We start from the raw sequence: 27603 nt of genomic DNA, 5'->3' as shown, positions 1-27603 counted from the left end.
CTGTTCAAAAGGTTTCAGTTTCATATTTACTTCTGTGCCCCTCCCTCTCACACTTATGCTCCTTATGCAGATCTATAAACTTTGCACTTAAGAGGTTGTTTGATAATTATGTATGTATTTTTTTGTAAACTGCTTAGGTTTAAATGGGTTAAAAATGTTATAAATAAATAAATAAATAAGGGGTTGATTCTGTTTATTCTGATTTGCAAAGGAACAATGGGGCAAAAGTCTTTTTCTCAACTCTGTATATTTTATAATATTATTACTGTAAAAAATCAGGCACAAATTTACAGTTTTGAGAAATTTAAAACTAAGCATCTGTGATAATATCCTCATCTAGATAGAAAAAATTGCCCAGGACATTATGAATTGATTAATGGAATTAATTTACCAAAAAAATTAAACATTGCATGAATATACAGCCTCATGCTACAAAATTAAAAACGAATCCTTATTTCATGATGAATTACTTTTGGAGTATATTATATTTTAAATACAAATCTATATTTAGATAGATTTTACCTCAAAAAAATAAAGCATTTTATTTAAAAAGATCCAATTTAAATTTTAAAAATTTGATTTTTTTCAATTAAAAAAAATCATTGATTTTCATTCACCCTGATTTCAAACAATATTTGACATATCTATTTATAATTTGCAAGGAGAGTATGGTGCAATGGTTTAAAGCCTACAGCCTCAGCACCCCGAGGTTGTGGGTTCAAACTCATGCTGCTCCTTGAAACCCTGAGCAAGTCACTTAATCCCTCCATTGGCCCAGGTACATTAAATAGATTGTGTACCCATCGGGACAGACAGGGAAAAATGCTTGAGTACTTGAATAAATTCATGTAAACCGTTCTGAGATCTGGAAATTGGAACGACAAGTGAGGTGATTAAATTTGCAGATGACACTAAACTGTTAAAATTGTTAAAACTCATGCGGATTGTGAAAAATTGCAGGCTGACCTTAGGAAATTGAAAGACTAGGCGTCCAATTGGCAGATGAAAATTGATTCACATTGGGAAGAATAATCCAAATCACAGTTACCAGATGCTAGGGTCCACCTTGGGGGTTAAACTAAACTAAACCTTAAGTTTGTATACCGCATCATCTCCATAAAGATAGAGCTCGGCACGGTTTACAGGTAAATTCAATAAATGAGGGAAGGACATAATAAGAAATTAGAGGTTATGAAGAGGATAGCTACCTTTACATTTTAAATAGATAGCTTTACATTTTGGAGAAAAGCCAGGTTTTCAGATGCTTTCGGAATAATTGGAATGAGCCTAGGTTCAGCAGCGGGGCAGGGAGGTTATTCCAAATCTCAGTGAATTTGAAAAAAAAGGGATTTCCCTAATTTACCTGCTTACATGACGCCTTTTAACGAGGGGAAAGATAGTTTGAGTTTGTGGGTGGATCTGGTAGTGTCAGGTCTCAAAGAATTCCAGGATAGTGGAATTAGGGGAGAAAGAATGCCATGTAGGATCTTGAATATTAGGCAAGTACATTTAAAGTGAATCCTAGAAATCACCGGAAGCCAGTGAAGATTTGACAGAAGCGGGGAAACATGGTCGAATTTGCTTTTTGCGAAGATCAACCTAGCCGCAGTGTTCTGGATCCGCTGAAGTCTTTGAAGATTTTTATTGGTTAGACTTAGATAGATGGAATTTTAATAGTCCAGTCTGGAAAGAATGATTGATTGTACAAGGACAGTAAAATGTTGTTGGCGGAAGCAGGATCTCACTTTCCTCAACATGTGAAGACTAAAAAAACATTTTTTTTTACCAGAGAGTTGAGATGATTATTAAAGGAAAGTATAGAGTCATTAATGATGCCCAAAACTTTGGGTTAGCGCCCAAGAAAAGGATCTGGATTTCATTGTAGACAACTCAATGAAACCTTCTGCCCAATGTGTGGCGGCGACCAAAAAGCAAACAAGATGCTAGGAATTATTTAAAAGGGATGGTTAACAAGACTAAGAATGTTATAATGCCTCTGTATTGCTCTACGGTGCGGCCTCACCTGGAGTATTGTGTTCAATTCAGATCTCCTTATCTGAAGAAAAATATAGCGGCACTAGAAAAGGTTCAAAGAAGAGCGACAAAGATGATAAAGGGAATGGAACTCCTTTCGTATGAGGAAAGACTAAAAAGGTTAGGGCTCTTCAGCTAGAAAAAGAGACAGCTGAGGGGATATATGATTGAAGTCTACAAAATCCTGAGTGGAGTAGAACAGGTATAAGTGGATCGATTTTTCACTCCGTCAGGGACACTCAAGGGAAATACTTTTAAAACCAATAGGAGGAAATATTTTTTCACTCAGAGAGTACCGTATTTTCGCGGATATAACGCGCACCTGTGTAAAACGCGCACAGGGGTATAGCGCGCAGAAATCACGATGATATGTACCAAAACTTTTCTATACCGCGCTCAGGCATATAACGCGCATGATGCCCGACGCTCCTTTCGCCCGCCCTGACTTTCCGTGCGCTGTCCCGACTCTCCGTTCACCCCCCTGACTTCCGTGCACTGCCCTGACTTTCCGTGCGCTGTCCCGACTCTCCGTTCACCCCCCCTGACTTTCCGTGCACTGTCCCCCCTTGAAGTCCTGTCCCCCTTGAAGGTCTGTCCCCATTCTGAAAGCCTGATGCCCCCCCCCCCCCCGACGTCCGATACATCCCCCCCCCCCGGCAGGACCACTCGCACCCTCACCCCGAAGGACCGCCGACTCCCCAACAATATCGGGCCAGGAGGGAGCCCAAACCCTCCTGGCCACGGCGACCCCCTAACCCCACCCCGCACTACATTACGGGCAGGAGGGATCCCAGGCCCTCCTGCCCTCGACGCAAACCCCCTCCCCCCAACGACCGCCCCCCCCCAAGAACCTCCGCCCGTCCCCCAGCCGACCCGCGACCCCCCTGGCCGACCCCCACGACCCCCCCCACCCCCCTTCCGCGTACCTTTGGAAGTTGGCCGGACAGACGGGAGCCAAACCCGCCTGTCCGGCAGGCAGCCAACGAAGAAATGAGGCCGGATTGGCCCATCCGTCCTAAAGCTCCGCCTACTGGTGGGGCCTAAGGCGCGTGGGCCAATCAGAATAGGCCCTGGAGCCTTAGGTCCCACCTGGGGGCGCGGCCTGAGGCACATGGGCCAAACCCGACCATGTGTCTCAGGCCGCGCCCCCAGGTGGGACCTAAGGCTCCAGGGCCTATTCTGATTGGCCCACGCGCCTTAGGCCCCACCAGTAGGCGGAGCTTTAGGACGGATGGGCCAATCCGGCCTCATTTCTTCGTTGGCTGCCTGCCGGACAGGCGGGTTTGGCTCCCGTCTGTCCGGCCAACTTCCAAAGGTACGGGGAAGGGGGGCGGGGGGGTCGTGGGGGTCGGCCAGGGGGGTCGCGGGTCGGCTGGGGGGGCGGTCGGAGGTTCTTGGGGGCGGGCGGTCGTTGGAGGGGGGGGGGTTTGCGTCGAGGGCGGGGGGGCCTGGGATCCCTCCTGCCCGTAATGTAGTGCGGGGTGGGGTTAGGGGGTCGTCGTGGCCAGGAGGGTTTGGGCTCCCTTCTGGCCCAACTACACAAAGGTACGGGGAAGGCGGGTGGGGGTGTCGTGGGGGTCGGCCAGGGGGGTCGCGGGTCGGCTGGGGGACGGGCGGAGGTTCTTGGGGGGGGCGGTCGTTGGGGGGAGGGGGTTTGCGTCGAGGGCAGGAGGGCCTGGGATCCCTCCTGCCCGTAATGTAGTGCGGGGTGGGGGTAGGGGGTCGCCGTGGCCAGGAGGGTTTGGGCTCCCTCCTGGCCCGATATTGTCGGGAAGTCGGCGGTCCTTCGGGGTGGGGGTGCGAGTGGTCCTGCCGGGGGGGGGGGATGTATCGGACGTCGGGGAGTCGGCCGGGCAAGAGGGCTTGGGCTCCCTCTTGCTCCGATCGTGGATGCGGGTGCGGGTGGGAGCGCGTGCGAGCGGTCGTTCGGGGTGGGGGTGCGAGCGGTCCTGCTGGGGGGGTGAATCGGGCGTCGGGCGGGGTGGGAACTATGTTTAAAAACTTTTCTATACCGCGCTCAGGCATATAACGCGCGAGGGGTATGCGCGGTACGTAAAATCACGTATAACGCGCGCGTTATATCCGCGAAAATACGGTAGTTAAGCTCTGGAATGCATTCCCAGAGGTTGTGGTAAGAGCGGGTAGCATAGCTGGTTTTAAGAAAGGTTTGGGCAATTTCCTGGAGGAAAAGTCCATAGTCTATTATTGAGAAAGGCATGGGAGAAGCCACTGCTTGCCCTGGATCGGTAGCATGGAATGTTGCTACTCTTTGGGTTTGGGCCAGGTACTAGTGATCTGAATTAGCTACTGTGAGAATGGGGTACTGGGCTTGATGGACCATTGGCCTGACCCAGTAAAGCTATTCTTATGTTCTTATGGTATAGAAACTTGAATTAAGAAAATCAGCCTGCTCTGTATTTAAAGACACATGATCTACTGTGGCCTGTATTGCAACTGCGCTATCAGGATGCTCTATCTTCCCTTTTATGGTGATATCTTTTAAAGATAACTTATTCCGAGCTATGCTCTTTTGCGCTACTGTCGGCCTTCCTACAGTTTCTAGTTTAAAAAGTGCTCTTTCTCCTTTTTAACTCCCATTTTTCGAAGCCATATTAGGCTTTTTTATTGCTAGCCTTAGTGGGATTAGCGCCAACTTAGAGAATTACATGGTGACTGCCACGGTTTGCCACTGTTTGCCACGGTAACCTGCAGAAACGAGGGGAAAAATTGATTGGTTGCTGTGGATATGGGGACAAGGTTTTTCACCGCCACATGGAGCGGTGAATGGCCTTGTCCCTGCAGTAAAGGATCTGCCGCAAGTTGCCTCCCTTCCCACCCCTCCCGGTCTGCAGCCCCCTCTCCCAGTTTCTATTTTGTGATTAGAATATATCAGATTTGAAATATATATCCTGCTACAGCTGGTGTTAGACATCTGGGGACCGCAAAGCCAGGCTGTGCTTTATTAGCTTCCAGCTGTCTTAGGGCTTTCTCTGACCAGGGGGCAGTTGCCCTAGCTGCACTCTCCTAACACTATTTCTGTCATGTGTAACCGCGATATTCTGTTAGCATGATTTTTCTGTGTAGCATTCTGAAATAATTTGACTTATTCTGTTTTCTTGATAGTGGAGGGGATATTTGGGGAGACAGGGTTTTTTTTTATCCTTGCTCTGTATTATTTGTGTTTATAAAATGACAATTGTACAGAATATTGTTTCTTTTCATACTTTAATAAAATAAGTTCAGTATAAAATCATAACTATTTGAGGCTTATGCAGATGGGATCAGATAGCTTGTGGGGACAGGGACAAAATTTTTCCCCGTGTCATTCTCTACTCCAGTGCTCATAGAATTCCTATGAGCGTCAAAGCTAATATTGCCACAAACAGCGATAAAAATGCCTAACGCAGCTTTGTAAAAGGGGGGTAAATGTTGAAGCCAATAGCCTGGTTCCCACCCTGGTTAAGGTGGAGCCCATCCTTGCATAATAGGCTTACCCTTCCCCAGAAGACCCTAACAAATGTAAAACCTTCCTCCCTGTGCTTTCTCCTCATTGAGACTCCGAAGCGATGCTTTTTTATTGGGTCCTGAACATAGAACAGGAGGCACTTCTAAAAATGCTACCCTGGAGGTTCTAGATTTTAGCTTCCTACCTAAGAGCCTAAATTTGACTTCCAGAGCCTCCCTATTACATGTCCCTATGTCATTGATACCCACATGTACCAAGACAGCAGGCTCCTCCCCAGCATTGTCTGTAATCTTATCTTGGCGACGCATGAGGTCTACCAGTTTCACACTAGGCAGGCAACTGTCCAAGTGACTCACTTCTGCCGCCATCCAGCTATCTACATGCCTAATGATCAAATCTCCCACTATAGCGGCCATCCTAACCCTTCCCTCCTGGGCAGAAGCCCCTGGAGACACATCCTTGGTGCAAGAGGATATTGCATCCTCTAGTGCAGTGATTCCCAACCCTGTCCTGGAGGAACACCAGGCCAATTGGGTTTTCAGGCTAGCCCTAATGAATATGCATTAAGCAAATTTGCGTGCCTATCACTTCCATCATATGCAAATCTCTCTCATGCATATTCATTAGGGCTAGCCTGAAAACCCGATTGGCCTGGTGTTCCTCCAGGACAGGGTTGGGAATCACTGCTCTAGTGGGCAGGTCCTGGTTACAGGATTGCTTCCTACTTCACCAGGGTTATGCTCTTCTTTAAGAAGTTCTCTCTCCTCTGAGGCAGCACAGAGGCTGCGAGACTGGAGATGGGAATTCTCTGCAATTTCCCCGTAGGTCTTTTCTGTGTACCTTTCTGTCTCCCTCAGCTCTTCCAATTCTATTACTATAGCCTCAAGAGATTGGACCCATTCCCTGAGTGCTAGGAGCTCTTTGCACTGAGAAGATACATACGATCTCTCACCATCTAGGACAAACTGAGATAGTGTTGAGGGAGAAAGACTGCCTTTGAAACTTCTGAAAGCTAAATAACTCAGAATTTCATATTCTACTCTTAACACAGATTATAGCATTATACCTGCCTAGATTCTCTTCTCTCCCTAACTGCTTCTTGCTAAAAATGAAAAATTCTCTGTCCTCTGCTAAGTCATATTTCTTCTTCCTTCTCATAGGAAAAAAGAGGAAAAAACTGTATTAACTTTACTTAAATCCTGTGTGCTTGTGGTACAGGGAGACTCAAGTTGGGAAAATCCTGTTTTTAAATCCTGTGTTTAGGTGGAGCTACTGATTTGGGCCTATATTCACTAAACTCACCATTGTTGGGCAATATGTGGTTGAATCTTGTCAGGCGACCGATTCACTACAGCGTCCTCATGCAAATTATGTGATCGGACACACGCCCCACAGCAACCCCATGGATCACTGCAGAGCAATCCAGACACATGCAAAGACCATCCTCTTTACCTGTAGATGTGATCCACGCATGCGCTTGCTCTCCACACAAGCTTGAGGTCATAACTAAAAGGGGAGAGGTGGCTGCACTTGCTGGCCCCACGAGTGGACTTCAGGAATCATTTCAATTTTTTGTGCAGCCAGAATGGAACAGAACACGCTCTGCAGCCAGACTACGGAACTGAACATGCCTTGTGCAGCCCCGCTTTAAACCCGTGGATTAAAACTGCGGGCTCGCACTGCGCCTTTTGAACAAGGGAGATGTGTTTTAAGACATTCCAAAAATGTTTTATTTTGATGGTTTTATTTTTTATTTTGATACTGGGATTTCGGGGCAGGGCTGGAATTTCAAGGCGGCAGAGAGCAAGACAGTCGGCAAGGATGTGAGTGACTGGTTCTCAGCAGTCGCTTCATTTTTGATCAGCAATCCCAATCGATGTTCCTTCTTCTGTTTAGTGAATCGAGAACTTCCTACTTATGCATGCCATTTCCCCTCATTTGCATGATCGGATCGGGTGGGAGATTGATCGGCCAGAAGGTTAGTGAATCGGGTAAGAGTCGGGGAACGCTCGCAAACTGGTCGGGACACGATCGATGAGCATAGCCCTTGGTAAAGCCTGTATTTCTGAACCTCAATTAGTCTTTGGACCATTGTGTCTCATTAAGTGTTAGAGCTGGTGTTAGCAGGGAGGGGCCTGGATTTGTTAAGGTGCCTAGATTTCCTGAGACAGTGCTGATGGAGAAAGACTGCCTTGGAAACTTCAGAAAGCTAAGTTACTCATAAATTCATATTCTGCTCTTAACACTGATTATAGCATTAAACCTGCCTAAATTCTCTTCTCCCTAACTGCTGCTTGCTAAAAAAAAGAAATCCTCTGTCCTCTGCTAAGTCTTATTTCTTCTTCCTTCTCATAGGAAACAAGGTAAGACTTATAATCCCACCCACCCAGGGATCACTGCTCTTATATAGAGGACCAAATAATCAAGACTACTCAGATCAATTCACTTTACAACCAATCAAGATGACTTTTATTCAGTGCAATAATCACTGTGTGTTTTAATTCCAAGGCACCATTTGGAGGCTTAAAGCTTGCCCCATCTGGTTAGTTTTAAAGAGGTAGTCCGGGGGGGGGATGGGAGGCTACTGAAGGACCCTGGCCCATAAGCCACTCGAACCACTGCATTCATGGTGAAAAATGTTCCCTCAGCAAAACCCCACCCAAATCCTACTGTACTGCCATATAATAATAATTTTATTCTTATATACCGCCAAAGCCATAGTAGTTTGAGGCGGTTTACAATAAGAAGAGCTGGACAATCAGCGAAAATAATTACAATGAAGTCGTCAAATACATGTAGAGAGGGAGAATACATGTAGAAAGGAAGAAAGACAGAGTAATAGTCACAATGTAGGGACATCGAGTATATGTAAGTAGAATACAGGGATAAGGCTTTAAGAGTTCCTGGTTACAAATCAGTTAAATAGGTTTGTTTTAACTAGTTTTCTAAAGCTAAGATAGGATGAGGAGTGCTTAATGATGTTGCCCAGCCAACCATTCTGTTGACCTGCTTGGAAAGCAAAAGTTCTGTCTAGGTATCTTTTGTATCGGCAGGCTTTTATTGTTGGGTGGCTAAACATATGTACTCTGCATGTAGGCCTGGTGGAACAATCCAAGTTAAAATGGGAAACCAGCTGTATGGGGGCCAAACCAAAAATATATTTGAAACAAAGACACACAAATTTGAACAGCACTCTTGCTTCTAGGGGCAGCCAATGAAGTTTTTGATAATAGGGGGTTATATGATCCCATTTTTTAATACCAAAAATAAGTCGAACTGCTGAATTTTGTATATAGGTGCCACCTGCAGCCATAAGGGCTATTGGGAATAGTAGACAGGTGGGTAGTATAGTAGGTTTTGAGGGTGTTTTGGAGGGCTCACCATGACATATAAGGGAATTGTGGTGAGATATTTATGTGGCACCCTTTTTGTGAAGTTCACAGCAGTGCCCTGTAAGGTGCCCCACTACTCTGTTGCCATGTCTGGATGACCAGCCCATCATCCCTCTCATGTCCAAAAGGTCTTTTTCTAGGCGTTTGGGTCTTGGACGATTTTTTGGATGAGAATGCGGTATAAGGATAGATGACTTATCGGTCTAGAGACGATCAAACGGCTGGATGTAGAAGTAGACGATTCTCGGAAAAAAAAAATATATATATATATATTTTGGATGTATTTATGAGAATGGGCTTTAGACATTGCTGACTTAGGATGACTAGCGCCTTAGGCCCAAAATGGACTTAGACCTTTTTTTATTATCCACCTTTCTAGGCATTTAAACTAGAAGGTTGGAGTTGGCATATGTAATGTAATGTAATGTAATTTATTTCTTATATACCGCTACATCCGTTAGGTTCTAAGCGGTTTACAGAAAATATACATTAAGATTAGAAATAAGAAAGGTACTTGAAAAATTCCCTTACTGTCCCGAAGGCTCACAATCTAACTAAAGTACCTGAAGGGTAATAGAGAAGTGAAAAGTAGAGTTAGAGGAAAAATAAAAATAAAATAAACATTTTAACAAGACAGCATTGATCTAAATACTTTGGAAGGTAGAAGAGAGGAGAGAAAGGAATAGAAGCAGAAGGGGGAGCCGTTGAACAGTAGAATTCTGGAGAAATTTAAATGATAGAAATAGAACAAAACAAAGACAAAAGGCAGAACAATTGATAAGATTAAAGATAAATCATAAGCTGGAAAGAAAAATAAAATAAAACTTTGTCTTCAATCCACGGTTTCAGCGTCAGTGATGAAGTGGAGCAAGTAAGTTTAGGAGGAGCGATTGACGTTTCCAGAAAGGGCTTCTTCAGGGAAGAGACTTGGCAGACAGTCCCAGGATGCCTATGTCTCCTCCTCTGCGATGTTCTCAAATACAATTATGGAGGTGACCCCCAGCAAAAGACAAGATGTAATGGTAGTAAAGATAGCAACGCAAACAATATTAGCAACTCACTTCTTAGCAATATAACAGGAAATGAAACTAAATATAAACCTATACAAAAAAACGAGTTTACCACTGAAAGATAGCAGGAAAGCAATGACCACAAAAGCTCACAGTCTAAGCAACAGAGTTCATAATCTGGAAGCCCTGATGTTAGAAGCCCTATTAAAGATTTGTTCAACAAATCTTTTAAGACGGGAATGGTTCCTTGGAACTGGAAAAGAGCGGGATGTGGTCCCTATTCACAAAAATGGTCGCAGAGATGTAGTGGGAAACTACAGGCTGATAAGCCTAACTTCAGTTATTAGAAAAATAATGGAAGCATTGCTGAAAGAAAGGATAATGAAATCCCTAGAATCTAATGGGTTACAGGATCCGAAGCAACATGGTTTTACTAAAGGTAAACTGTGCCAAATGAATCTGAATTTTTTTTGATTGGATGACCAGAGAATTGGATCAAGGGTATATGCTAGATGTAATTTACTTAGATTTCAGCAAAGTCTTTGACACAGTTCCTCATAGGAGGCACTTGAAGAAACTTAACGGGCTGAAGTTAGGACTCAAAGTGGTGAACTGGATTAGAAACTGGTTGATGGACAGATGCCAGAGGGTGATGGTTAATGGAATTCACTCGGAGGAGGGAAAGGTGAGTAATGGAGTCCCTCAAGGATCGGCACTGAGGTTGATCCTGTTCAATATATTGTGAGCGACATTGCTGAAGGGTTAGGAGGAAAGATTTGCCTTTTTGTGGATGATACCAAGATTTGTAACAGAGTAGACACCAAGGAGGGAGTGGAAAACATTAAAAAAGGATCTGCAAAAGTTAAAGAAATGGTCTGATATCTGGCAACTAAAATTCAATGCAGAGAATTACAGAGTAATGCATTTGGGGATTAGAAATCAGAATGAGCGATATGTGCTGGGAGGTGAGAGGCTGATATGCATGGATGGGGAGAGGGACATTGAGGTGATAGTGTCTGAAGATCTAAAGGCAAAGAAACCGTTTTACAAGGTGATGGCTGTTGCTAGAAGTATATTAGGCTAGGAGAGTGGCGTAACCAGTAGAAGAAAGGTGTTGATGCCCCTGTAAGGTCGTTGGTGAGGCCACACCTGGAAAAGTGAGTTCAATTTTGGAGACCGTATCTGGCAAAGGACATAAGACTTGAAGCGGTCCAGAGAAAGATGACGAAAATGGTAAGAGGTTTATACCAAAAAACATAGGAGAAGAGACTGGAAGCCCTGAATATGTATATCCTAGAGGAAAGGCGGGACAGGGGAGATATGCTTCAGATATTCAAATACTTTAAAGGTATTAATGTAGAACAAAATCTTTTACAGAGAAAGGAAAATGGTAAAACCAGAGGGCATAATTTGAAGTTGAGGGGTGGTAGACTCAAGAGTAACATTAGGAAATTTTTCTTTACAGAAAGGGTGGTTGATGCCTGGAATGCACTCCCGAGAGAGGTGATGTAGAGGAAAATGGTAACAAAACAAGCATGGGATGAACACAGATGATCTCTAATGAGAAAATAATGGGTATATATTGAAAAAACTAAGGCCAGTAGTGGGCAGGCTTACACATCTGTTTCTCGTATATGGCCATTCAGTTGAGGATGGACTGAGGAGAGCTTTGATGACTGGGATGGTTTAGATGGGCTGGAGTGAGTTTTGACAGAGACTCTAGTAGATAGAACCTAAGCACACTACCAGGCAGAGCTCTGGGTTTATGGCCCAGAAATATCTAAGAAAAAGGACCATTTAAATTATTAATTTATAGAGCATGTACGGTTGAGCAGACTGGATTGACCATTCGTGTCTTTATCTGCCATCATTTACTATGTTATTATTTCTATAGCACTACCAGGCTCACAGTTCTGTACATTGGACATGGACAAATAATCTAAATTGGTCTTGGGTCTTATACTATTTAGTTTTTCTCAAACAGGAGTCTCTTTCTAGTTGTCAGTTGTGCCCTTGTTCTAGAAAAGGCTTTCCAACCTACAGGCCAGAACTTGGCCCACCAATCTTAGCTTCTCAGTCTGAGAAGTCTTCCATAGGAGCCCTGCTTCTATGCTGCGACTGGTCTTGAGCCATGCAATGCTTGAAGTTGAGGCTGGTCCTATATCATCAAGTCTCGAAAGACTTAATACTATGAACCAACTTCTGGTAGCAAAACCCAGCCACGGCAAAGAAGAAGGGATCTCACTGGAGGAATACTCATGGCAGGGAAGATATCAAAAAAATTGTGTCAGGGCTCGAAGTATCATGGCAGGGAAAGGAAAATTCCTCAAAGTTTTGTGGCTGGGAAAGGAGGATCCCTAAAGCATTATGTCAGGGAGGCAGGGACCTCAAAGCATTGCAGTATGGAGGCAGAGAATCTGACAGAGAAGAAGGATCCATCCATTCATTCATTCAATCAATCAATCAATCAATCAATCAGATGAGGAGACAAGACAGGAAGAAGGCAGTGGGGGTTAAATATAAGAGAGAACTGGTTCAGGGTGGGGGTTGGAGAGACAGGCAATGGTGAGAAGAAGAGGAGAGACAGGTGATACAGAAAGAGAGAAAGAAATAAGGTTAGGGCAAATGCTGCTGGTGGAGAGGAGGGAGAGAGAAAGAAAAGGAAATGGGCAGTTCTACATACCTTCTACTCTCAACCCCCACCTCCTTCCCTACACCCCATAGTTCCCCCCACAGCATCCAATATCTTATCTCCTGCCCTCCATCCCTCTCTACCTCCTCCCATGGTGTCTAGTACTTCTCTTATTCCCTATTCTTTTTCCTGCCCCTACTCCATAGTCTTCAGCATCTCTCTCCATTCCTTTCTCCCTCTTCATCTCTCTCCTGCCTTCCCCATTCCCCCTCTTCAGCTTTTTTCTCCTTTCCCACATGATCTTCAGCATGTTTCTCCTCTCCCCCTTCAGCATTTTGTTTCCTGCCACCACTGCTGCAATGAAGTTTTGTTTTTTGTTTTTTTACCTAGTTCCCCCACGTCAGCAACTCTACTACCTGCATAAGAAGCATCACATGGCTGTTTAGAACAAATCTTAAGCATTTGTGCATGCTCAAAGCTGGCTGGCTCTCACTTCCTCTTAACTTCCTGTTTTAGAAACTGGCCAGCCTTGAGCATGCACAGGTGCTCAAGGCCCCATGCTGGATGGCTGCGTGATGCCTGATATGCAGATGGAATCACCATCCCAGGGGATCAAGTAAAAAATTCACAACTTTCAAGGAAAGAAGAAAGGAGAATTTTGGAGGTGCCAAGCAGAGCTGTGGAGTTGGTAGATAAATCCTTCGACTCTGACTCCTCAGTTTCTGGTACCCATGACTCCAACTCCAGGTACCCAAAATTGTCTCCAACTCTACAGCACTGGTGCCAAGACACCTGTGGCTTCCCCCATTCCAATGTCTATGTGCCAGGGGCAGAGAGAGAGAAAGAGAGATAAATAGGGCGAACACAATTAGAAAAAAATAAAAGGCCACACAACAAAGGTAGAATTTTTAAAAAAATTTTTTAGAATGAAGTACACTTCCCCCTCCGCAATTGCGGTGATAGGGGAACAGAATGGCAGCGAATAACTTCATATATTATTCGTGGATTTTCTGTTAAAAAAAACCCCTAATAAAAGATGATAAACCATGGATAACCTGACCTGGGAGCATCGATTTTATCTGTGAAACACCAGCGATTTCCTCTGTGTAATGCTGGGAGCAGCGATTTCCTGTGAAATAAATTTGGGGGTGGAGCCAGGGAAGAAAAAACTGCGAATAAGCAAAACTGCGGTTAATGAAACCGCGAATACAGAGGGGGAAGTTTAATGTAGTAGCTGCATTAATGCACTTAAAAAATTAATAAATATAAAGGGAAAATAATGGAAAATAAGAGGCCAAAATCTTTCTCCTTCAGTATAGTGTTTTTAGTATGTTTTTCCTTGCCTCTCTTTTTGTTAAATTTCTTTATTGAATTTTTATATATTACAAAGGCAGTGTAAATACAAAAAACAGTGGACATAATTTTAGTGACACTAAGCGAGATATGTGACAATCAATACAGTTCACCAAAACTAAATCAATCCCTAAACAAGAAAGCGAGAAACTGTAGTCACTAATACTAAATCAGGACATAATAAACACCGCTAGAAAGTGTAAAAAGGGAAAGGAAGAAAGAAGAGGGAAAGAAAGAGAGAGAGAAAAGGAAGGGGGGAAGTAAAGAGGAAGAAAGAAAAGAAGAAAAAGAAGAAGACAGGAGTGTCTACCCAGTAGAGTGAACATACTGATCAAGAAATTTCCACGGAGATAAAGAACATGTCTTTCCCGAGGACAGTTTGGATAAACATTTCTTTTCATAAGCATAGGATTCATATTTATGGTACATGCTTAGAGAATTCCACCAAAAGGTGTAGTCCAACAGTGAGGTTGATTTCCAGTTCTTTAAGATGTGCATAAGGGCAGTCATCAGCATAGCGTCTATGAGTTTGACTGGACATTTCAAAAGAGCAAAGCAGGGGTGTTGAGATCGAAGAATGATAATATCCATGGATATATCAGCGGAGCAAGAGGTGATAGATTGAACAGTAGCCCAAATGCGAGACCAGAAGGAGCGGACCTCAGGACAAAAGTACAGCATATGGTCCAAAGTACCAGATTCTTTCAAACAGTTCCAACACAAGGAATCTGATTTTAACTTGGCTTTCCACATGCGAAATGGGGTCCAAACTGCATTCCACATGACAAAGAACATGGATTGTGAAACCCTGGAGGACATTAAGGGCCGATTTGTCGAGGTCCAAAAAAGTTCCCAGTTAACATCTGAGAGTGGGATTGATAGCACTGAACTCCAGTGTTGTATAGAGTGAGGAGAAGAGGTGAAGGAGTGATCTCTTAAAACAGCATAAAAAAGAGAGATCGCCTTTCCTCTTAGTAGAGTCAGTTTGGACCAATGACGAAGTGTAGAATTAGAGTCCTTGAAATCATATCGAACAGAGATGGCAGATATAGTGCTAGAGAGAAGGAGCCATTGTGAGTATGCAGTTGGTGGAAGTGGATATACAGAACATAATGTAGCAAAGGGGACTAGAGATGCAGGAGTAGCTAGCTGGTGGAGGAACCAGAGCCCTGCCCTTTGCCACTGTTTCCAAGAAACAGGTTTACCATCACAGCGTATCTTAGGATTATTCCAAATGAACATATCAGGGCTATCCTTGATGGAAATTTCTGCTGCTGCATCCAAAAGGTGAAGGGCACACTGCGTTGCATGTAGCAAGGAATACCTCCTTAGTGATCTAGGAATGGACATAGTTACTAGACAGGAAATAGGAAGAGATGCACTAAGAAACTGTTCCATTTCAAGCCAAGAGGGAGGATCCTGAGAGTGTGAGTTATACACCCAATGGGCCCCATATTTAGCTAAAGAGGCAGTATGGTAAAAATGAAAATCTGGAATATTCAAGCCACCATTAATTTTAGAGGCCTTCAACTTAGAAAGAGCAATGCGAGGCTTTTTCTTGTTCCATATAAATGCAGAAATTTTGGTATTGAGCCATTGAAACAGTGACTTCTTGCAAAGAAAAGGAAGCATGGAGAGGGTATAATTGATTTGAGGGGCTAGGGTCATTTTAATAGAAGCAATTCTGCCCCACCATGATAAGAAGAGCGGGGACCACTGGGACGTCGTGCTAACAATCAAATTTTTAATCTTAGATATGTTAAATCTTGAATAATATCCGGATCCTTGTGTATTAGTATGCCTAGATATTTAATGGCCTCATGGGACGAAACTTCATTGGCTCCCAATAATCTCCAGAATCCATTTCAAATGTTCCTGCCTGGCTTTCAAGATCATTCACGGAATCCTGCCTCCTCTTATCCCACTGTCTTTCAACTCCTCCAGTCCCGACTCCTCCAGAACTGCCCAAAGGCTTAAACTAGCCTTCCCCTCTCCACGCGGCATCCACTATTCAGGCAAACTGGGAAAATCCCTTCTCTTCAAAATCACAGGTCTTTGGAACGACCTCACCACCCCGCTGAGGAACCTGAGCTCCCTTCAGTTATTCCGCAAACAACTAAAAACCTGGCTTTTCAGCAAATTGTAGCTCTATCCTTCCCCCCTTTCTCTCCCCCCTTCTACACATAAGTTCATGTAATCCTTTTTCTTCTTCTCTACCCACTATTTTAAGTTCTTGTAAACCGTGTCGAGCTCCATTCTCATGGAGATGATGCGGTATATAAACTTAAGGTTTAGATTAGATTAGATTAGATATAACATGATCATTGAGGGGGAAAAGCTCAGATTTCTCCCAATTGACTAAGTACCCAGAGAGCAAGGAGTATTGCGAAACAATGTTAATAAGGGGAGGAAGAGAATCAAGGTGATCTCGAAGAAAAAGAAGGACATCGTCCGCATACGCCGCCAGCTTAAATTGTCGATTGGCAGCAGCAATGCCCTTGATCAAGGGGCACTGCCGAACAGCAGAGAGGAGGGGCTCCAAAGCCAAGTTGAACAACAGGGGCGAAAGGGGGCAACCTTGACGTGTTCCCCTATGTAAGGTGATTCTGTTGGATAGGGAGTTATTGATCAAAATGCGAGCAGAGGGTTGCCAAAATAGGAGTTTGATCCAATCCGTGAAAAGTGGGCCAAAATTAAACCATTGTAAAACCTTGAAAAGAAAAGGCCATTCCACACGGTCAAAGGCCTTCTTGGCATCAATGGCTAGACCGATGACTGGGCAGGGTATAGTTTTAGCATGAGCATTAATATGATGAAAGAGTCGTAAGTTATCGCCGATATATCTATTCTTAATAAAGCCGACTTGATCTTTGTGTATAAGAGAAGAAATCACTCCATTAAGTCTATTGGAAAGGAGTTTGGCCAGAATCTTGTAATCAAGATTGAGGAGAGAAATGGATCAAAAATTTTTAACTAGAGTAGGATCTCTGTCCGGCTTGGGCATAACTATGAGAGTGGCTTCAGTAAAGTTGAATTGTTTATCAGGTGTGGAATGAAGGAAGTTATAGTACGTGAGTAAGTGCAGAGCCAAGAGGGCAGAAAATTTTTTGAAGAATTCATTGGTGAACCCATCAGGGCCAGGGGGCTTGCTGTTAGCTAATGAAGAGATCGCTGTCTCTATCTCAGAAAGCAAGACAGGAGCATCAAGATCAGATTTGAGAGAAGCTGGCAGAGTCGGGTGATCAATGGAAGCCAAGAAAGAGTCTATGTTCAAGGCTGAGGAGGAGAAGTCCGATTTATAAAGGTCCGTATAAAAGGATTCAAATTGCGAGGAGATCAGGGAGCCTCTTGGATTTGGTCTTAAGATATCTCGCCAAAGGCCTGCCCTCAAATTATCTCCTATATAGTGACCTGAAGCAGATATAAAAAGATCACGTCTAGCTTTGTGTAAAAGGAGGGTGTTGTACTCATACTTAAGATTCTGAATACGTTGGAAGAGAGATGGGTCATTTAAATGGGCCGACATGTGGTGCAATTCCAGGATTTTAATAGATGATTCCAAGTCTTTTTCTTTTTGTAGAGACAGTTTTTTCTTCCAGGAAGCGAGTTTGATCAATTCACCTCTAAGAGATGTCTTATACACCTCCCAAATGATGGAGGGGCAGACCTCAGGATCTTTAGAGTTGAGTTCGAAAAAGTCCACAGTAAAAAGTTGGATCTTAGCAACAATGTCTTCGTCAAGGAGAAGATGATTGTTCAGGCGCCAAGACGAAGAAACAGAGTGGGGATCAGATATGTTAATGTGTAAGGAGATAGCCGCATGATCCGTTATAGAAATTGGGTGTATGATGGTGTCCGCCAAGGTCTGAGTGAGAGAAGAAGATAAAAGGAAGAAATCAATTCTGGAGTACGTGTTGTGGGGCGGAGAGAAATGAGAATACTCCTTGCCCTTTGGGTTCAACAGTCTCCAGGGGTCAACAAGAGAGAAAGCCTCTTTAAGAGCTTGCAAGGCTGAGAAGGATTTGGATTTGGAAGGTTTGCAAGAAGACAATCTGTCAATATAAACATCTTGAACCTGGTTGAAATCACCCCCTAGTATCAAAGAACAAGACCCATACTCTAATAAAGAAAGTTGAAGATCTCTAAAATAATTCAGGATGGTCCAGAACAGGGGCATAGATGTTAAGGAACATAAAATCTACCGAATGCAACACAGCATGCACCAAACACCATCTACCATCACTATCCAATTTATGGGAGTGAATTACAGGTGATAATTTGTCACTAAAAAAAATGGATACACCATTTTTTTTTACGCTGGGTAGCAGGAGAGTGTGTATGGGTGGAGTAGCCTTGCAGCTTAAATTTCAGAGCAGCAGCAGTAAGAAGATGAGTTTCTTGGAGGTAAACCACATCTGGATGTTTGGCAATAATATAGTTAGCTATCTTTTTTCGTTTGATAGGATGGTTCAAACCATTCACATTAAGGGAGAAAATATGCAAGTCAGCCATTAGCAAGGATATACAATGCAAAAGTACAATAATCAGCACTACTGTTCATATTGGTTAGATAACAGTAATCAACAAAGATGAGGACACTCCTGTCAGAGAGGAAAGAGAGGAAGGGCAAGAAAGAAAAGGAATAGAAGCTAGACAGAACAGCACAAAGTATAGCCAAAGTTGACCATACGTTCATGCATATGAATCTGCAGTTAAAGGGTGCTCCTGTGAGCACGAAGATGAAACACATGTGGGAATAACAAACACGTCTCCACACCTAAAAAGGAACAAGTTGAATTAGGAACTCAGGCAATCCAGGCATGCATATAGAAACAAATTGAAAGCACAACACAGCAAATAACACACATCAGCGCATTTTCAGAGATTCCAGAAACACCACTAAATCATCAGGCTCCGTATATGAAGTGGTGCAATTGTTGTAGGTCACTTTCATCCGCACCAGATACATTAGACCGTACTTAGCTCCGATATCCTTAAGCTCTTGCTGGTGGGACAAAAACGCTTTCCTCTTCAGCGCAGCAGATTTAGCCAGGTCTGGAACGATGAAGAATTTCTTGCCCTGATGGAGCAGTTGTGGACGAGATTTAGCAGCAGTAAGAATCTGGAGCGCATGTTGGAAGCGGAGCAGTTTAGCCACCATGGGACGTGGTGAAGTAGCTTGTGAAGAGAGGCGGGAGGGCACGCGGTGAGCGCGTTCAATCTCCAGAGGAGGCGAGAAGGTAAGGCCCAGTGTTGCAGGAAGGAAGGCAGTCAGAAAAGAAACCGCATCAACACCCTCCACAGATTCAGGCAACCCAATGATTCTCAGATTAGATCTTCTGCTGCGATTTGAAAGATCTTCAAGGTCTTGTTGGAGGGAAATAAGCAGTTTATCATGTTTGGCAACAAGTGCCTGTGTTGTTTGCATGACTGCTGCTTTTTCCTCTAGCGCATCGAGACGGTGGCACGCATCTACAAATTGTGAGTTTAACGCTTCAATTTCTCCCCTCAGCAGTTTAGTTTCCTCAACTGCTCCTGTACAATGTGCTTAACGGAGCACATTTCTTTGAGGAGGAGGTCAAACTGAGCGTCGTCATGCTTCAGCGCCATCTTGTCGGGTGAACTAGGATCAGGCTTAGGCCTCTTATCGCTGAGTGGCGCGGGTGAAGCAGCGTATCCCTTAGTCCATTTCGGGGGAGTCATGTGGGGTAAATAGTGAGCCGCAAGCTTCGTGGAGATAAGAAAAACAACACCTGGACAGCAGGTAAATCAGTATGTATGGTGTAGGCACGGAGGAGCAGTCTCTCCATGCGTCCGATCTCTGTGGCAGACAGGCTCCGCCCCACTTCCCTTGCCTCTCTAAACTTGTTAAAAATTAACAATTTGGTAACAGTTCTACAGTGGCAAGTGCACTGAAGCCCATTGAATTTCTTTTGGCTTCCATGCATTTGCCGCAGTAGAATTGCTATCTCGGCTTTGTAAAAGAGGTCCTTAGTCCAATAAAAAGGTGTCACCTTATTTTCCATTTTAATTTTATTTGTTAATTTATGATGTGGCAATTGGAACATGTCAGGTTTTTGAAATTTATTTCTGCTCTATTTGTGCAGTATAGAGAAATGTATCACTTTCTGTTTTTCTTTTTATTTATTTATTCAGATTTAAAATTTTAAACAAGTAAATATTACTTGAATACAGATTAGAAATAAAAAAAATTCCACTATATAGCACAAAGCATTACAAGAAATCAGAATTAATTACTTAGTCCACAAATTGGAATGATTCAAGAACAAAAAATAAAAAATGAAGAAATATATGTAAATCTTAAGGATAGCTTAGGAAGACAGAGCATAAACACCCTGACATCACTCCCTCCCCCCCCCTTTCTTGGCCACAATAAATTCCAACAATTGTTTCAGTTCAAAAAATAGAAAATTTTTCCCCTCTAGTGAAACACAGTACTTTGCAGTAAATTTCAAATGAAAAGATACACCTAAAGCTTGAATCCTGGGTCTATAGACCAAAAAGTCTTTTCTTCTCTTCTGTGTCACTTGAGATATAACTGGGAACACCCGAATTGTCGAACCAAAAAATATATCATTCATGTCTAAAGTAAGTTAAAAAAAATTAAATCTCTATCAAACTCCAAGGCAAATGTCACTATGAGAGTAGATCTTTCAGTTATTACTTCTAGTTTGTTCTTCAAAAAGTTTGTCAAATTCATTCCACCTTTTTCCATTTACACTACTTCAGTAAGGTTGAACTATCTTGTTTCTTTCCCAAAGAAATATATTGAGTCCCAATTATTGGTGGTAGACTTTCAGCTGGTATTAACAAAGTCTCTTTCAGATACTGTATCTCCGATTTCCACTGCTGACATTATTAGAGATTTAGGAAAATTTAACACCCTCAAGTTATTTCTTCTCTGCTTATTTTCCATATACTCATTTTTTCTGAATGAAAGATCTTTCTTTCACAATCTCCACTTCTAAAGTTTTTATTTGGTTAATTTGTTCTTCATGTCTCTTTATATTCTCACTTTGTTCTTTTAACATTTTCCCATGGATGACATCTACCTGAATGGTAGTAGATTCAAGCGTAATGTTAGGAAATTCTTCTTTACGGAGAGGGTGGTTAATGCGTGGAATGCGCTCCCGAGGGAGGTGGTGGAAAAGAAAACGGTGACAGAGTTCAAACAAGTGTGCGATGAATACAAAGGATCTCTAATCAGAAAATAATGGGTATACATTGAAGGAACTAAGGCCAGTACTGGGCAGGCTTGCACGGCCAGTGTCCCATATATGGACATTCAGTTGAGGATGGGCTGGGGAGGGTTTTGATGGCTGGGATGGTTAAGATGGGCTGGAGTGAGCTTTGATGGAGAGTCTAGTAGATGGAACCTACTGGGCAGGGCTCTGGGTTTCTGGCCCAGAAATATCTAAGAAAAAAGACCATTTAAACTAAATTAATTTGTGGTGCATGTATGGTTAGGCAGACTGGATGGACCATTCGGATCTTTATCTGCCGTCATTTACTATGTTACTATTCCTTAAAAATCAATTTTGTGTTTTTCCATTTGATCTTTAACAATTTCCAATTTTCCTTGATTCATGCTTCACACATTCCATGTTCCTATATGTTAAGAACATATTTACAGCATCAGGACATCCTGGTGGCTTTCATTCGTCAGCTTCACAATCACTGGGCGTACTCTGGATGACTATCCGCTCTTCCCTAGTAGCAGGCTGAGTATCTTCTGACCTAGAGGACCATCTTCCAGCACTATACATCGATTTTTTTTATGTCTCATTATCATCAAGTTTTCTTGGCAGAATACAGAAGTAGATTGCCAAGCCTTTCTTCCTCGCAGTATAAATTTGATGTTGTCACCATTGTCACATCAAACACAATCCTCCGCCTCTGCCCCTCTGCTGTTTCCTACAACACACATATTATCTCTGTAATGAAAAAATTCATCTTTAAGATGAGACAACTGATGGCAATCAGATCAGTTCTAACAGAGACCAGTTTCAAGACAGTAGCACAATCTGTCCAAATACCCCCTCCTTGTTTACTTAAACTCACTATTCGGTGGCATTACAGAAAAAGAACACAAGAGACTTCAACTACTACAAAACATGGTCGCAAGAGAAAATAAAATAAGATACCACCTATTTGATTGGACTAACTTAATACATTTTTTAAAAATTAGATTTCAAGTACAATACTTTTTTCAGATCAGAAATGAGCAAATGTTGGCAAATATCAGAATATATAAATGAAACATAAAAGCATTCCAGTGGCAGTCTTTACTCCTGGCAGAATTCTGTGCACAAATTTTGAAAATTCTATGCACAATATTTCAAAATTCTGCAAAGTTTATTTGTAGTGTATTGTATAGAATTATATCCTGATGCTTGAAATTCCTTCCTGCCTTTTCCTTTCTCAGGTTCCAGCCTCCTCAATTCCCTCTCTCACTCCAACTGCAATTCTGTGTCCCTCTAAATCCCACCATTCTCTCACTTGCACCCGGAATCCCCTACTTGGCCCCGATAGCCTTGCATCTTTCTCTCTCTCTCTCTCACTCTCTCTCTATTGGCTAAGAATCTCCTCCTCTTTCCTTTCATGTCTTGGTCACTTTCTTCCTCTCTCTACCATCCACCCAACCCCCACTTGCGAGTCCAGCATCCATGTCCCCTCACATCACCTACTACCTCTTTCACTTGTGCCCTGAAGCCCCATGATCTGGCATCTCTCCCTCTCTCTCTATGGTCAAGCATATCTTTCTTCTCAACCCTCTCTCTGGCCTGGGTTTCCTTCTCACCCCCTTTCCCCTCTACTTACAGGTCCAGCATCCATGTCCCCTCCCCTTGCAGGTCTAGCATCCTTCCCCACCTTTGTTCTTGCAGTGCAGCATCCATGTCCCCCCCCCCAGACACACACTTTCAGTGAAGCATCTGTGTCTCCTCTCCTCCTCTCCCTCTGCAGGTCTAGCATCCATGTCCCCTCCTCTCTCCCCCCCCCACACACAAACTTGCAGTCCAGGATCCATGTCCCCTCCTCTCCCCTATCCCCTATGTTCCTTCCTTCCCCCAATCCCCTACTTGCAGTCTAGGATCCATGTCCCCTCCTCTCCCCCATCCCCTACTTACAGTCCATCATCCATGACCCCTTCTCTCCCCCAAAATAGGCCTACCATCCATGTTCCTTCTATTCCCCCTCTCAAATTGTGGCCTAACATCCATGTCCAGATCCCCTCCCCTCAGCCGGCCTTGCCATGGCCTTCCCTCTGCCACATCATTGATTTACAGGAAGTGATGCAACAGAGGGAAATTAGAACACCTACCCACCCTCTTCGCACTACCCTCAGGCGCTGCATTGCAGCTTGAGTTCTCAAGCAAGGTCCTTGGCATCATTATCGATTCTTCTCTCTCCCTCAATGACCACCTCAACTCCTTGGCTAAATCATGCTTTTTCAGCCTCCACATGCTGAGGAAAGTAAGATCCTATTTTCGCTAACAACATTTCGCTGTCCTTGTCCAATCCATCATCCTCTCCAAATTAGACTACTGCAATGCCATCTACTTAAGCCTATCAAAAAAAAGTCTTCAAAGACTCCAGTTAATCCAGAATACTGCAGCCAAGTTGATCTTTGCAAAACGCAAGTCTGACCATGTCTCACTACTCCTAGCCAAACTTCACTGGCTCAGAGTGATTTCCAGAATCCATTTCAAATGCTCCTGCCTGGCTTTTAAGATCATTCACGGCATCCTTCCTCCCTTAATCCCACTATCTTATAATTCCTCAAGTCCTGACTCTACCAGACCCGCCCAAAGGTATAAATTATCCTTCCCCTCTCTACACGGTATTCGCTATGCAGGCAAACTGGGAAAATCCCTTCTCTTCAGAATCACAGGTCTTTGGAATGACCTTACTACCCCGCTGCAGAACCTGGGCTCCCTCCAATTAATTATTCCTCAAGCAACTGAAAACCTGGCTTTTCACTAAAATGTAATTCTATCCCCCCTTACTCTTCTCTTCTATATATAAGTTCATGTAAACCTTTTTTTTTCTTCTCTTCCTATATTTTAAGTTCTTGTAAGCCGTGCTAAGCTCCACAACATCCGTAGAGATGATGCGGTATAAACTTAAGGTTTAGTTTAATTTAGTTTAGAGGGAAGGCATTTGTGGGACCGACAGCAAGCAGCCCATTCACAGTGCTGCCTCTGCGTGCTAGATGCCGCTGCGTCCTTGGGAGGTATGTCTGATTTCATGGGTGGGTGGGGAGGGGATTGTCAGAAGGAAGGCCAGACCTGCGCTGGGGAGAAGGAAGGACAGGGGCTGTAAGGAAAGTTTGCGGAGAATTCTGAACAAATTCTGCACTACACAGTTGTGCAGTCTTCTGCCAGGTGTAAGTCTTGCAGGAAGAGGGTAGGGGTAGGTTAGGTGAGAAACAAGGAGAGATGGAAGGTTGATAAGAGGGTGACAAAATGAAATTATGTTTAGTTCTCAGGCTTTTCCTGTTGATTAAAATTCCTAACTTGAAAGATCCTTTTCATGGTGATGGTAACTATAGCACACAGAGCCTAGCAGTGCATCTACCTTATACTAAATTAAAACAAGAGTAGTGTGATGCTATATCCATGTCATTTCTTCCTAAGGCAGTGCTCTTCATTGCAAGATCTAGGGACAATTGACAGCCTACGATGATCTTAAGTGTGGCTCTCTGACTCTCTCCCCCCTGCTACCTGGAGTCTTGCTACCGGCATTACTTTCATGTCAGCTGTTCTGTTTTTTACCTTCATCGTTCGGCTCTCTAAAGTTTGAGCTTTGTGTTATTCAAACTCCATAACTGTTTCCATAAGACTGAAAGCAGTGTGGGAGATTAGGCACTAAGCAGCTCAAACTTGCCAAGAGTCATGTGGTACCAAAAGAGAACAGCTATTCCAGAGGTGGCACTGTTAATAAATATATGAATCAGATATACGAGGATTAAAAAACTGAAGGGGACAGTTTCAAGGGGTTGAAGTGGAGACAGGATTGTGGAGATAATGGGGCCGGAGGAGTAGGGATAGAGAGCTTAGGGGAAAAGAAAATTGTGTGTGCATTAGGGGGGTGGGGAGGGGAAAGACTTTATTTTAATTAAGTTATTTAGAATGTGCCTAAATATCCAGACTCAACTGTATCAGAAGGGGAAAGTTTTGGACAGTTTCCTGGAGAAAAAGTTCATAGTCTGTTATTGAGACAGTCATGGGGGAAGCCTTCTTGCCCTGGATTGGTAACATGGAATGTTGCTATTTGGGGTTCTGCCAAGTACTAGTGACCTGGATTGGCCACCATGAAGACAGGCTACTACACTAGATGGACTGTTGGTCTTACCCAATAAGACTATTTGTATGTTCTTCAATTCCTCACCCACTCATCCAGTGTGGTGTCCACTTTGTCTAGCAACACTCTTGGCTCTTATACTGAAGGCTTTTTTAAAAATAATTTGTTTTGGGGTATTTTTGTTAGAAAAATGATGAAGATAACTGTCCTAAGAATTTAGTTTTTATTTATTTGTGTTTAGGGTCATACTTTTTCGTTGATTGCTTAAGGCAGATTACATTCAGGTTTCTGTCAGGAGTTCCCTACTGCACCAGGCATACAAATCTAAATTTTTATGTGAAGCAGTGAAGAAGGGCCCAATATTCCACCTGGAATTGTCTTCTTAAAAATAAAATTTGAAGTTTTAATTTACCAAAAATGTGCTAGCCTATTGGTAAGATTTTTATCCTTATTTCTCTATTTGTTTAAGAAAATTCTTGGTTAGGATGTATCAGTCTGAGATGATGATCATGTTGTCACAGATTGAGCTACACCTAACATACTTTCTCCCTTTCTAGAGTTCTGTTTAACAGAACTGAGGAATGCTCTGCATTTGCAGTAACGTGAGAACTGCCACACATACCTGATGGGAACTTTAGGTTTTTCCTGGAAATATGTTGTGTTAGCAGCAAGAGTACTTGTTACAGGAGGCACCTTTGTATTCTTTAGTAACCTGCATTATAGGTGTTCTTTGGGCAAGTTATTCTGTAGTACCTCCCCCCCCCCTTTTAAAAAAAAAAAAAAAAGAATGACATTGTTAATGCTGCCAATGGATTAAAATGGTGACCACCTAGCAGTAGATGAGATGCTACCTATTGATCTGTTACTTATTGCCTTTAGGTTGATGGAAACGTCAGCACCATTTACTGCCAGAATCTGTGTCTGTTAGCCAAGCTGTTCCTGGATCATAAAACTCTATATTACGATGTGGAGCCATTTCTATTCTATGTTTTAACATACAATGATGTGAAAGGATGCCACCTTGTTGGCTACTTCTCTAAGGTGAGCATGTGAGTGCTTTGTCACACTGTCATCAATTGTCTACTTTCCTTCAGTCTGTAAACAAAAATATTATTTCCTTTGAAACAATTTGAATTTGCTTGCAGGAAGCATTCACAGACCGACTAGCACCTGTATTTCATTTACTTTTAATGTTGCTGAACTGTATTAAATGTATATTTTCCTTGGGAATCATATTTTGGCTATAAGCCTTGGGCAAGAGGTGTGTAAATGACTTGGTGTTCCCTTGATAGTACTAGGTAGCATTGCTTCTGGAGTAAACACTCTCATTAAGTGCCCTGCAGGATCAAAGCTAGTTGAAGAGACATAGCAATGATACCACCTTTTCTGGCTGTTCCATTTTGTGCTGATTGCAACTTATTGCATGTTCTATCTTGGGTTGCATATAAAAAGGATAGATGAGCTAGATTCTGTAATATCTGAACAGGTAGTATAGCAAAAAAATTCACATTTTCTTCCTCATTTGTACTTTTGCTCCTCTGCAATCCCTGGTGGAGCAGGACATTGAATGCATTGTATATACAGTATCAGGTTAACACTTTTCCAACACTTCCTCATATACACAGTATCAGATTAACTCTTCCAACACTGCCTGCATCTCTAGTTGTGTTAAGAAGGTGTATGTCACTCTGATTTTTATGTTGTAGAGGCAGTACTAAATATTGTTCCAGTACAATAGGTGAGATATTCTAGACCAGTGGTCTCAAACTCGTGGCCCGGGGGCCACATGCGGCCCATCAGGTACTATTTTGAGGCCCTCGGTATGTTTATCAAAATCACAAAAGAACAATAAAACAGTTTCTTGATCATATGTATCTTTACCTATAAATTACAATATTATTATTAAAACTTAGCCAAAAGTAAGATTTATAAACTATAATGAGTTTTACCTCATGCAAAATTGTCATTTCTTTAATAAGACATTAACTATTTTTTTCTGAGGCCCTCTAAGTACCTACAAATCCCAAAATGTGGCCCTGCAAAGGGTTTGAGTTTGAGACCACTGTTCTAGACAGATGGGTTATTTCCTCACAGCTGCATGCTGCTGCAGAAGAAATCCACTCTGGATGTTTCACTCTGCTTCTGTTGTACTGTTGTACTTACTGGGTTCTCTAGCTCCACCTATAGTCCTTTCCTTCTGCACGCTTGCCTGCAGGAGTATTTGTTCTGCTCTCCCCATTTTATTATTTTATTTGGTGTAATTTTGTTCCTTTTATGGGAATTTGGTGCTTGGAGCAATTTCAAAGTTCTGCCTGCTTGAGAATACACTGACTTTGGTCTGTAGCTGACAGGCTGATCCCTCTGGGTACCTGTTAGCCAGCCTGCATAGTT

The 27603-nt window shown here is 43.0% G+C and overlaps 1 protein-coding gene across 3 annotated transcripts in view; it reads left to right on the top strand.

Annotated features, from left to right (window-relative positions):
- The window catches only part of KAT6A (lysine acetyltransferase 6A), a 408346-nt gene that overhangs the window by 272020 nt on the left and 108723 nt on the right, over positions 1 to 27603 (top strand). For all 3 annotated transcript variants that reach the window (XM_033949340.1, XM_033949338.1, XM_033949341.1), the window contains one exon: positions 26092 to 26253. In XM_033949340.1, coding sequence (XP_033805231.1) covers positions 26092 to 26253 — 162 coding nt within the window. The remainder of the gene's footprint in view (positions 1 to 26091; positions 26254 to 27603) is intronic.

The sequence above is a fragment of the Geotrypetes seraphini genome, chromosome 6 (genome assembly GCF_902459505.1).
Source record: "Geotrypetes seraphini chromosome 6, aGeoSer1.1, whole genome shotgun sequence".
In the NCBI taxonomy this organism is placed as follows: Eukaryota; Metazoa; Chordata; class Amphibia; order Gymnophiona; family Dermophiidae; genus Geotrypetes; species Geotrypetes seraphini.
Note: the sequence above shows the minus strand (reverse complement) of the source record. Positions and strands in the feature narration are given on the sequence as shown.